General features: G+C 39.1%; 1 protein-coding gene across 1 annotated transcript; it reads right to left on the bottom strand.

Moving 5' to 3' along the window:
* Window positions 1-4413: 4413 nt before the first annotated feature.
* ccdc40 (coiled-coil domain containing 40) lies at window positions 4414-13186 on the bottom strand. Its single transcript, XM_033992076.1, has 18 exons — window positions 13165-13186; window positions 12585-12803; window positions 12348-12493; window positions 12177-12260; window positions 11810-12029; window positions 11370-11527; window positions 11166-11288; window positions 10500-10621; window positions 10169-10412; window positions 9694-9876; window positions 8943-9188; window positions 8655-8868; window positions 7947-8116; window positions 7763-7854; window positions 7549-7669; window positions 6718-6909; window positions 4857-5015; window positions 4414-4671 (listed from the first exon to the last, which is right to left on the bottom strand). The coding sequence occupies exons 1-18, from the start codon at window positions 13184-13186 to the stop codon at window positions 4414-4416; spliced, it is 2973 nt and encodes a 990-aa protein (XP_033847967.1).
* Between the last annotated feature and the right edge of the window lie 115 nt (window positions 13187-13301).

Genomic DNA, 13301 nt, shown 5'->3' with positions numbered 1-13301 from the left:
CGTGGACCGGTCAACGCTTGAAAATTTTACCGTGGACCGGGGGGAAGGGGGCTAATGCTAGGGCTAATGCTAATGCTAATGCTAATGCTTACACATGATACAAATCTGACCCACAATTAAGTTAATAGCAGAATAAACCACGCTTACCGATCAGGAACAGCATCCAGTCCATCAAAACATCAGGTCCTCTGCTCCTGACTCCATCATGAGATCTTCACTCGGTTCCACGAACCGCTCCGGGTCCGAGATGCCTCTAGTTTAACTTGTACAAACATCCACAGTGTCCTCGGTCGCGTACTTCCTTTGTTTTGTCCGTTTCGTCATGTTTAAAACACAAAACTGCTGCGTAAAATTACGCAATACGCGCGCGTAATTTCTTTATAGATCTTTATATCCAGTCTCGTGTTTTTACGCGGAGAAGTGACGGAACAGATTTCACTTTCCTGCAGCAGATTGGACATGGAGGCTCTAACTTCCTTTGTGGACATAATTTCTTGAATGGATTATATTCTCTGGACCTTTACGGAACGAACGAGACCAACTTTGTGTGAATATGTTGATGTTTGACAGAACCAGAGCGCTCAATGGTAAGTGAAGTCCAAATCCACATTTCTGACTTCTCTGTAAAAACGGCTTTCCTGTCAGCACTGTGGTGATTAGAGGTGTAAATGGTTTACATATTCAGAAAGATGAATGCCGTAGCTTTCATTTGATGTGTAGATTGTTTGTGTGGGTGACGCAGAAATACACGTACATTGCTGTAAAGTTGTAACGCGGGCGGGCCGTCGGAACGCTAAGTGGTTACGTTGTCGGCGCTCAAGTGACGGAAATGTAACCGAGAGAATCCGGTCATTTTTCAAAATAAAAGATTTTTCAGACTCAGATAATAAATACAACGGAAATAATAAATTATTTCTTGGACGGCCGGTGGCCCGGTACCAATTGATCCACGGACCGGTACCGGTCCACGGCCCGGTGGTTGGGGACCACTGGACTACTCCATCCTGAGTATGGGGAATGTCTGTGTCTGGATTACCTGCTGTTTAAAAAAGAAAATGAAACCTCACCGAGACCTCACCGAGACCTCACCGAGACCTCACCCAGACCTCACCCAGACCTCACCCAGACCTCACTCAGACCTCACCCAGACCTCACTCAGACCTCACCCAGACCTCACCAACACCTCACTCAGACCTCACTCAGACCTCACTCAGACCTCACCAACACCTCACTCAGACCTCACTCAGACCTCACTCAGACCTCACTCAGACAGCACCCGGTCCATCTGCGATTCCTGTGTCTGACCGGCTGTCTGTGTAACTAAATCAGTCCGACACACGGGTTGCAGATGGAAGGTCTGAGTCAGGAGGAGGACGGCCTATAAACCAGCTAAGCCGAGGGCGAACCCCTACCTACTGTTCCTGTTGATTTATTTTCTTGAATGTGTGCAGTCGACCCTTGGCTGACTGTATTCCGCAGCATTGTCAAAGGGGCCATGATGCTGCTCTGAGGTGGGTCAGAGGAGGAGACGAGTGAGGGCCGGACGCACAGAGGAGAGAATGGAACCAGGTAATCCGGAGTATGGTGTACAGATCAGCTAAGTGAAGGGAGGAGACTTGGCTACTGTTGATGTGGTGTTTGTGTTTGGTGTATGCTGTCTATCGACCCACTGCTGATGTCTAGAGCTCCTCTGAGACTTGCCGTGCCGTGGCTCAGCCGAGTAGGCAGATGTGAAAGCACACAGGCGAGAGGACGAGTGACTCACAGGGAGGATGAATGCAGCTCCCAGAACAGCTAAGTGAAGGGCTGACTCAAGTCTGTTTGGTTTACAATGTCATGATCCAGTTGCCATTGGCTGTGCTTGTTTTCTAGCTTCAGCTTCACTGTGGAGGCTGCAAAGTCCAGCCTATTGGACCCAATGTGCAGCAGAGGATTGTGGTCGAGGTGCATAGAGCAGGCTGGTGACATCCTCTTTGGCTTTGGAAGGGATTTTTAGAAATGCCTTTTAGTAAGTTATCGTCACATCTATGTGGGGCCCCACTAGTTTCCCTGCACTGTCTTTGTTTCTTCTCTAATGTGACCGCTCTCACCAGTTGAATAAGCTCACTCAGCTCTGAGGTCTCTGATTGTTTAGTATGTGGCATGTGAGTATAGGTGCAATGAACCAAGCCTTCAATGTCATTTGCTTTAATGGCACAAGCAGGGGCCATTTCAATGTGTGGAGTGAAGTGTTCTTCTCCAGTTTTATCTTTTGTTGCACAGACAGAAACATATACAACTGTTAGCTCAGCAGAGTAGAGGTTAGCTTAACTGAAACTTCATTGAGGCTCATCACTTCTGGCATCAGTGTAGAGTTCTATTGTAAGGAAATACACAAACTTTCTTTTGGTTGTTAATTTCCTGAAGAGAACAAGAAAACAAGGGCAAAACAGCAGTAGAGTCAACTCACTCCAAATCAGACCAGCAACTGACAAATAAAGCTTTCACATCAACTAACATGTCATAACAACCAAGTAAGTTCCATTAACAACAACACATAAACTGTCACAAGAACAACAAAAGGTGTCAACTCTAAGCTAAACACAAAATATCAGATTCTATTCTAAAATAGTGGGCTTATAGTAGAACTAGATCATTTTGAAAGTACTTTAAGTCACTTCTAAGTTTATATCTTTACATAATTATAGCAGGTTACATGTGCATGAAGACTGGTTTACCAAACGCATACAATGTCATTGTAAACAGTATCACAAGGAAAGGGAAACCACACCAGCAGGTTCTTTGCCATTTGCAAACTACAGTTGTTATAAATAGACTGCACTTTGTCTTGTGTGTGTACATTATGTTTAAATGTGATTGTGATTTGACTATATATACCCTCCTAAGAGCCGACTCTTGCATGAAAAGCTTTATTAATTTCTCTTTGTTATTTAGGCTGATTGGGACTTGATGAGTGTAAAAATAAACAATTATCTTTTCACATTATGTAATTTCTGAGAAAAGTGATGTAAAACAGATATCCTCATCTGTGGACATTTTAATCATTTTGATAAAACATTTGAATAATGATTTGCAAAAACTATTTATTTAAGTGCCTCAACACAACAACATTTGTCCTGAATGTAAAAACTAAATGAGAAACAACAATTGTGCCTCTTTGAAAAATGTGTCTCACGTGAAGTGACATTTTTACATTGTTGCTGTTCTTGTATGTTGTTCTTCTTCTAAAAAATTGTGGCCTAGACAACCCAAAATGTGTTGTCCACATATGTGGATGCCAGGTCCTAGGAGGTTAAATGGGGTTTAGTTGACTAAAGACATGCCCAATGCAGCAATTTGTGCACTAAAATGGGTGAGGTGTGGCACTAAAAATACCTTTCAAAACAACCAATTATCTTAATCACCTGAGTGCGTATCTGACCCAGACTGAACAATAAACAAGCTCACAAGCTCTGAGAGGTTTATGCTATAACAACAGAGAAACACTAAAAACTGTCCCTTTATATGTGTAAAAAAACAAAAAAAAAAAAAACAAAACTAAAAACTTTGAAGTTCTTACTCCATGTCTTCTCCTTACTGCTATGGTCCACAACTTCTGATAAACCTAATATCAAACACCAAAATGAAACCCAAAACACAGTCAAAGCATTACATTGGAATTTCAAAAGTTTATTTAGGTTTTGATTCAAGAACCTGGCAGCAGAAAATTCTATGCAAGCTATGTTGTCATAGGTTAATGTGTAAGCAGTGTGTGGTTTATAATAGAAGTCATGTAGATGTCAAATGGAGGAAATGACAATGAATATATGTCTCACACAGTGTTGGAGGAGGCCACACTGAAGCTGGTTCTACAGCTTTGTAAACCAGCCACACCAACACCTCCTGATGTCACATTAGAAATAAATGTACTGTGCTTAGCCTTGGTGTGTCCCGAAAATAACTCATAATTAGTTTTAAAAGTGTTATATAACTAATAATTAGGTTTAAAAGTGTTATATAACTAATAATTAAGTCACATGAAAAGCAAATATTCTAAATCTGGTAAAATATTTCACAGGCACAAAGTCATAATAAAGGAGTTAAAACATGCCTTGCACAGACAAAAGGGAGGTGGTTGTGTTGGTGGTAGCTTGAGGTAAATAGTAACCATTAGAACTTCACCAGTCAATGTCAACTATTTTAATGAAAGCCTTCGTTAAAAATACAGCATTGATCAGTGAGTCATTATAGGAACAAAAGTTAAATACACACTACAAATATAACAGCGTAATCCACCCACTGACACTATCTTACCTTGAAGATGGGTGTGTGAAGAAACTCTATTAATTGCATCTTATTAAGAAAAGACTCCACAGTTCTGATACCAAAGCGTAATTCATGTTTTCCATTGGTTCTCTTGTCCATTACTCCCAGTCAGCACACCTCTAGATCAGGGACTTTTTCCTGTAATTGGGTGGACAGGGCCAGAGTCAGCCTCCGCATTGCTCCCTGGTGTTGGGGGAAGTCGTCACACATGCGCTGCAGGATGGTGTTGGTCATGTGCACTTTCTCTACCTGACTGTGGAGGGCTGCTCTGATGGACTCGCTGTTGGACAAAGGTTTGTACCTATTGTCCTTCACGCTCTGCAGCTTCTTGGACCTGCTCTGGAGGACCACTAGCTGGAACAAGTTCTGCCCACAAATGATGACAAGTTTACTGAGGGTGTGGTGTAAAAGAATCATGGCAGTTGTTTTTATTAATACATTTTAGAAACACAGACGAAGAGAGAACTTTATATTGAAAGACTGCTTCATTTTAAAAAGAGGACTGGCTGTATCACATTTATTTGTATATATTAAAATCCCATAGTCTTTACCTTTTCCTTACTGTCCTGGAGATTGGCTGTGTCCTGCTCCAAGGCAAAGCTGTTCCCGCTGAGGTCAATGATCTGCTGCTTCTGCTGAGAGAGGCGGTGGCCCACACTCACCCGGCTCTCCTGCAGCTCCCTGATCACCTGCTCACTCTCCGTCACTTGCTTTAGACAAAGATCACAGAGAATACGATTTCAGTCTTTTAGTTCAAATACAGATTCTATAAGTTAGGGCTGCCCAAATATATAGCAATCGAATTAAAATCACATTCTATTCTAACATTTAAGTGAACTTATATAAGTTATTCGTCGTAAATTTAGTCCAGAGGTGTAGCTGAGGGCCCGGCTCTGCAGACCTCATCACCTTCTGCTGTGGGTAATGGCACGTCCCCCTGTCTGTGGTGATCGGTCTGTGGGCATCACTGAGCATGGCTGAAGCAGTTTGTTTAAACTGTCAGCTTGAGAATGAAATACTTCAACCAGCTATACATTAATGTCACTTAATTCTCAGGTTACAGGGTTTGAATTAGCGATCTCCTGGAGTGTATTCTGCTGTTTTGCTTTCACCTTTTTGTTCAGTCTTGCCTTAATATCAAACTGAACTTTAAAATGTACATTTTCTGATGGAATGGCTGGACAGTAATTGTAACCTGTGAATATAAAGAACCAAACTGTTCTAGTGAGTGAAATTAGACTGGTCCTTTTATAGTGAATGAAATTATAGCAATCAGAAGTTCTAACTCAAGCTTTATGTAATTTAAAATAAATGACACTATTTAAACTGGAGCTCACTTGCCTCCATCACCTGTGGACCTGTGTTCCTTTTGCATTAGTTTAGTTTGTTTAGTTTATTTATCCACATTAAACCTGGTGGTGTTGCTGGTTATTATAATTTAGTTTTATTTACTTTTGCCACCCACTCATAATGCCACAAAAAGAACAAAATGGCCTGTCCTGTAGGAAAAAAGTAGATTACACCTCTACAAACTTTTTCTGAAATGTATGGGATTCTTGTGTTTGTTTTATCAGTTCATATTTTAGTCTTTCTGAAATGCTTAAGGCCCTATATCAGAGATGTCCAAACTGTGGCCTGGGAGCTAAATGCAGTCCTTAGACCAATTTTTCTTGGCCCTCAAGCTTCCAGGTGAATTGGCCCATATTACCTTAAACAGTCCTCTCTGTACATTTCCGAAAATCTACTTACTGCCAATACCCAATATTTAATGTGTCCCATTGAGGATGTAATCATGAATGGTCTAGTGGTTCAGTCTAACTTGGAATAGTAACACAGATTTGAAGTATCCATTGTATTGGCGACCAGTCTGTGGCCCTCAGTTGCCCCTCAGCTTTGTCTGTGTTTTTATATGTGGCCCTTAATGAGAAAAGTTTGGACACCCCTGCCCTATATTATTGAAAATTGACTCTTTAAGCCATGTAATAATGCTGTTACATCCTCAAAAACATACCCGAAGTTGTGTTTTATTTCATTCACACTTGTTTGAGTAACCCTTTATTATTCTAAGCTCAAAATGCTCTATTGCACCTTTTAATGTCATGAAGCAGTTGCTTTCGAGTTAAGAGCTAACTTTTACCCTGTTCAGTAGAAATTGGCAATTTCAGGGCTGAAATGATCTAGTGAAAGTGTATTTCATATTTTATTTCATGTATTACCACTTAATGACATCAAAATGTGGAGTGTTTTCTGTTTCTGAGAGGAGAACTCAGCCTAAATATGTAACAACAAAGAAAACAACATTATAACATAGATCAGAAAATATGGCTCAGGGCCCTTTAATGCTCCTGGAGTTTAGATTTAGATTTCTTTCCAAAATGGTGCAGACCTACTATGCACCCACAAATGGAGTACCTTGTGTGTGTTGTTTATTTTGCGCTGCAGACTCTGGATCAGCCTCTGCAGCTCTCCCTTGGTGCTCTGTTTATTTGGTGAACTATGGAGGATAGATTCTCGCCGTAACACGATGGTCTCACGTCGAGCCACTGTCGCCTCACTCTCTCTCAGCAACCTCTCCCGCTCCTTCATCAGCTGAGTCAGACGCACCTGGGGACACACATATAAGACAGTGCATTTTCATTTCCACTGTAAAAAGGTCAAGATGAAGCTAGGGGTACAAATTTACCCCTTACAGTTCCTATTTTTCCTAAAACACCTGATTAAAATAACCAAGTAACTCAAGTTTGACTCTTCAAATTCTGTGTCTGAACCCTCTGGAGTACAGACAAATGGCTGGTTTCTTTGTGAAGCTGAGACTCTGTGCTTAGCTTGTGCCCCCTTATAATGAGAGTAAATCAGAAAGCAGAGGCCTAAACTACAAAGGAGCATCAGATTTCAAATCCCACCTACATTTTTAGGTAATTTTAGGGACTGGTATAGTTGGTGTCTGGAGGGATTGAAAGTAAGTAAAGCATTTGTCAATTTTATTTACCTAAATGTTTTTTGTTTTTTTAAACTTATTACTTGTATAATGTATATTTTTAACACAATTTTAGCATCAGGATTGCTGTGCAATATATGCAGAATTGTGCTTTCTACTTTTCCACACCTATTAAATTATCTATTATATTTTATAAAAGTGGTGCGAAATATCCTGGTTGTTGCAGTCAGTGGCAATTATGTCCACTAAAACACACTTGTGGTCTGAATAACCAACTGGTAAATAATCCCCAAATATAATGTTACCTCCATACGGTGAATCTCTGCCTTTAACCTCTGAATGTCGGCCTGCTCTTCCTCCCCTTGCACTGCGGAGTACGTCTCTTTAACTATCTGAATCTTTTTCTCCCACAGCATGATTTGCCGTCTATCAATAATAAAATAAGTATCAACAACATCCATAAGAGTAGTGTTATTAAACATGTGTGAGAAACAAAGATGATATTGAGAAAATACAAACTCTGCTTCAACAAGACAGTTGAAAAGTCTTTCTTTTTCTTCTGCTGTTTTTTCCCATTTCATTCTCATCTTGATGGACTCTAGCTCCTCATTCTGAAAACATTAAACCACAGTTAATTATTCATATTTAAATCCATGCAATGACACGTAATTAATATTATCAAATGAATACAGTAGAGCCATGCCTGTAGTATTTTGGTGAAGTCCGTCTGCATCAGTGCATTATCCTGCTCCAGTATCTGGCTCAGCTGTATGTTCTTACTCAGGAAAGTGTTCAGTCTGGTTAAATCTCTTCTCAGCACCCTAGTATTCTTCTGCATGTTCTGCTCATCTCTGTGTTCTCCTTCAATCAAATCTGCGAGAGGGCAGTGAACCACAGCAAAATATAAGTGGATGTAATAATATTCAAACCAGTATGTTTAGCTGCTTATAATACCAGCCATGCATGGAGAGAGGCAAGCAAACTTACAGGATGCCTTTAAAATATATCCTTTGAAGACACATTCTGTCTTCATGATGATGAAGTAACACTAATGTATTATGCAAATAATAAGAAAACATGTATAAAAATGTTTTGCTTTTTCTCTTTTCTTTACCAATTTGGTTACACTTTATAGTAACAACACCCCAATGGGCATTATTAACTCATGAAGAAGACTTGATTCATAATAAACAAACTATTTATGACTCTATTTTAGTAACTACTTAACTCAGGGGTTGTGGTATTAATTAAGCAGATAATGAATTATTAATAATAAGTAAGTGCTATTATTATTATTATTATTATTATTATTATTATTATTATTATTATTATTATTATTATTATTATTTCAACCCCTAACAACTATTGTGAGTGGTCTTAGTGATGCCTGTACAATGCAGAGTACACTTACTTTCTATTCGTACCCTCTCCTGCTGCAGGCATGTGTATTCAGTCTCTAGTTGGAGGATGTTCTTGCTGGTTTTCTCCAGCTCCTGGGTCAGTCCTACCAGAGTGACTTGTTTCTGGATCCAAAGTCGGTGGTCACGGTTTTTGTTTGTCTCCAGTTCCTCTATCTGCGCCTTCATTGCATCTGCTTTGATTTGCATTGGGCTAAGATCCTCAGTCTGGGAGTAAAATCACAGAAATTATTATAGAAATGATTACCAACCAAAGTAAAAATGACTTTGCAATGTCTTACCCCGGTAACAGCTGCAATCTGATCTATCTTTTTCTTGATTTTTGTGATAATACTTTGCTTCTGACCAATTGAAAACATCAATGAAGATATCTTGCTCATTTGGTCAGAAAGCAATTTGTCCATTTTAGCCGATTCTTCATTCAGTTTCTTCTGGGTGAACTCCAAGTTGTCCAAATTTTGATCAATTTCAGTGCTTTCCAAATCAGCGGCTGCAATTTCATTCTCCAGCTGCCACAACTGAGTAATCTAAAGGGATGAATAAACATGTAATTAAAATAAAAAAAGAAATACAAATCACCAAAGAGCTTAGTTCTTATATATATAATTCAATGATTTCCTAATTTCAGACGGAGGTCGAGACCCTGCATAAGTTTGTAGGAGTACTGATCAGTGTTTAACCTTATTCATTAGATATTGGCTCCACAAACCTGTAATATTCATAGTCATAACTTGCCTTATTTTCATTTTACTAATACATTATCATAGTTTAAAGTTCTTTCAACTGACAAGAATCATGTCTTTGTGCTTAAATAATGGAACCATTTCTGAAGCTATTGTGAAAAAGATGTTTTACTTTTGCTCATGGTTAGTTTCAGTAATAACAGAGGTATTAACTATTCCACCATCTAATTCTGATCTGGCCTCCAGCTCAGTGTTAAACTACAGGGATTGTAGAATGTTGTAATATCACATTAACCCAACCAACATAAGCCTTCTCGTATAGAGTTGAGGAACATTGATTAGTTTTTACCTTTTCCTTCTTGAGTGCAAATAGCTTCTCGGAGAGCTTCTGGGAGCACTTGGCGGCCTTGTTGTGAGTGAGCTTCTGCTGTAGGGCACTCACGATCTTGTCCTCTAACTCTAGACGGAGAGCACTCTCTTTCTCCATCTGCCTCCTCTGGTCTTTCACTTCAGCTTCAAGTTTACTGGTTTCCTAAATAAAAAATAAAAAAATCTAATTGCAAAATGATTCAAGCATATTTACAAGTAGTTCTGCACTCAAAAACATTATCAACATTATTGACAATTCATATTTATATAGTATAAAATGTATTCTTTTATATAATATGTTAATAATATGAAGTTACATATGAGGTTTTTCTGATTGCTTGTGTATATGTATAAGTATATCTGTTACTTAAAGGAAATATGCAATATAAATACATTTTCTACTTCTTGATAGTTCCATCTCTTACATTCATTCAGCTGGGAAATTGTGAACAAACCTTGGTTAACTGTGCCAGATTGCGCTCTGTCTCTTGCAGCGTTCGCAGGATGGTGCTATAGTGAGTCTGCATAGCCTCTTCCTGGGCTTGTTTCTGATTTATGAGCGATTTGGTGGTAGCATTGTCCATCTGCGCCCTGTTCAGCTGCATCGTAAGTATCTCATTTTGCTCCTGCTCCCCTGTGATGGTTTTCTTATAGCCTTTAATATCCCTGTCCAGTGAAAGTAACTGGTGCTCAAGCAAGCTGCAGGGGTAAAGAGCACGTGTTGGACAAATGTAATAAATATCCACATAGCTTTAACGTTATTGAGTTATAGAGTAATAAATGTACCGCTCAGTCTCCTGCATCGCTGTGAATGCCTCCCCTCTTCTTCTCATCCCGACCAGACTGCTGTTCCACTGCTGCAACAGCTGCTTATGGTCCATTAACAACGAGGCCATTTCCATCTCAGCCTGTGCACAAAATAATAGATTGAATTCAAAAGTGTAAAATGATTATTCTATTATTAATAAATAATTGTCACATAAAAGTAAAATTATTGTGCATTTGACATGTTTACATGTTTTTGTAATGAATGCCTTATTTGATGGGATAGTACCTGTGGTAAATATTTGTTATAGTTTCACATATGTTAAGTTGAGAAGAAAAGTACAAAAAACCAGGAAGGAGCAGTGACTAAATTGGAATACCCCTTACCTACGTATGCCACCAACATCAAAAACTCCATCCAGAAAGTGTTCATTTATTTTTAGTGCCTTAATACTATTATTTCTATTATTGCAAATCATAATTATTTTGGAATTTAAACAAATTTTGGCCCTTATGATTATGATTCCTAGGAAATATTTATTAAATTGAAACATATGCTGCCCTTGTCAAACCAAGAAGTAAAATTATAAAATTATAAGATCTTTTGGAAAAATAAAAGATGTCAACCATGTTTTAGTGAAATGAATAGCCTAACCTGTCATGTACACTTTAGTTTAAACCAGTTACCTCTGAAAGGGCCTCTTTAGCGGCCTGCGTCTCATCTGCCTGGGCACTCGTCTGAGCGTTGTACAAAGCCACCTGCTCTGTCAGTCTCTCCATTTCTTTGGTCAGACGTTCCACATATAAATCCTACAGGAAACTACACTGTGAGTAAAACCCGTAGTACTTTTTAAAATATTGTTGTTACTTTGAAATCACCACATTGTGCACCTGCTTTAGTTTCTGTTCCTCAGCCTGGAACTTCTCAGCTTCTGCTTTATGTGTGGCAATTCTCATTGCTTTTACATTGGAGTGAAGTTCGTTACTGACGTCTTGAGTGAAGGTAAGATTACGCATCAGACTGTCCATCTCTGACTGGAGCCGGGACACTACAAGAAATTAAAAAATAATTTTGATATATTTTGATTCACGATTTCTCTATTTAACTCAGCTGTATCCTCAAACATCAACCCTTTTTTCCACCCATCCACTCTCCAGTTGATTGACCTCGGTAAGTGTGAAAATAAAAGGCAACAGAAAAATACAAAGTGTATATAAATTGTGATAAAATAAAATAAAAAAACAGTAAGTGATTTTTTTGCCACATTATCCACCCCTACCTCATCATTATTATTATTATTATTATTTTTACAAATTTCACACAGCCTCACCATTGGACTTCATTTGCTTGTGCTGGTTTGTAGAGCTGGAGAACTGGCACTTTTTGGACTCCAGCTGCTTGAGTGTCTGGTGGTGTTTATTTGCAGCCTCGGCTTTGGTCTGGTGAAGATCCTCTAATTTGTATTGTAGCCTGACCAGATTCTCATTGACTCTGTAAATCTCCATTGAGCCATCGTCAATCTCAGACTCATAAGTTTTATCCAAGGCAAGCTGCCAATGACAGAATACTGTGATTATTTCTCAACAAATATATATAGACATTCTTGAGTCAGTGGCACCACCTACTGGACAAATATGTTTAGGTTTGAAAATGATAAAAAGAATGGATTGTAGGCAGAAAAGAAGAAAAACAAATACCTTCTCTTTCAGTGCAGAGTTAATTCTCTCCAGCTCCTTCATGAGCTGAACATTGAGAGCTACTTGATGCCTTTTCACCAGTTCCTAAGGAAAGATGGGACATAATTACAAATGAATACAGTAATTGATGGTGTTTCATTAGCTACCACATGATGGATTCTAGGTGCATACGTGATCTGGGCCAAGAACAACAAATTCTTTCTCCTCTTCCTCCTCATCACCATCATAATTGTTCACTGGGAGCCTTTGATCCTGCATCGTTTCCAGGGTGTCTGATGGGTCAGGAGACACAGGGACATGGGTATCATTCTCTTGAACTGAGGAAAAACGAAAAAAATAAAATAAAATAAAAATCACACACTAATCACTTATATTCCATGCGTTACAAATAGTATGTAGCCAAATTACCATATTTCTGGGCTGTAGACTCCTCCTGCCATCTCCCCTTGTCCTCTCGCCCTGTTAGGTCCACAGGCTCTGAGTCTGACTGCTGTCCCGCAGACCTACGTTCAGTTGTATGAACACCCTGGGTGAGCCAGTCCTCTGCAGTTTCATCCAGTGAGTGTGAGCTAGTCTCCTCATGACTTCCCTCAAGCTCCTCTGCCTCAACGGGGCTCTCCATTTCACCTGAAAATGTATTAGTAAAAGGAAAATAAGGCAACCCACACTACCTACCCACACTAAATAGTATTCTGAAAGATCAGACGTTTACAGTCAAATATAAGTGTAATAATATTTGGCTGTAAATATAATTTTATATACATTAAACAGCTTGCTAAAGCAAACAAGCCTGTTAGCTTGATAAATTAGCCCTAGAAAACATAATAAGGTGACAGAAAAGACATTAAAATATAAAATACTAAGTGTAGAGTACGCATATCATACATACCATGAACGCACCCTGTAAAAAATTCTTTAAATTATTAAAATTAAGAGAACTTCCCAGCGCTGAATTACCGACAGAGGCGTTGCTAAGCAACCAACAAACTTCCGGTGTGGGAGGGATACATTTTGACGCATTTATTTAAAAAAACAAAACAAAAAAACATTACGATGGACTCCACCCCACACTGAATGTAGCGGTACTATAAACTGCACAAGCAAGCATATGCCTTTTAAGAACAG

This window comes from Periophthalmus magnuspinnatus, chromosome 1, assembly GCF_009829125.3.
Source record: "Periophthalmus magnuspinnatus isolate fPerMag1 chromosome 1, fPerMag1.2.pri, whole genome shotgun sequence".
Classification (NCBI taxonomy): domain Eukaryota; kingdom Metazoa; phylum Chordata; class Actinopteri; order Gobiiformes; family Gobiidae; genus Periophthalmus; species Periophthalmus magnuspinnatus.
The sequence above is the reverse complement of the archived record's forward strand: the minus strand, read 5'-3'. Positions and strand labels throughout refer to the sequence as shown.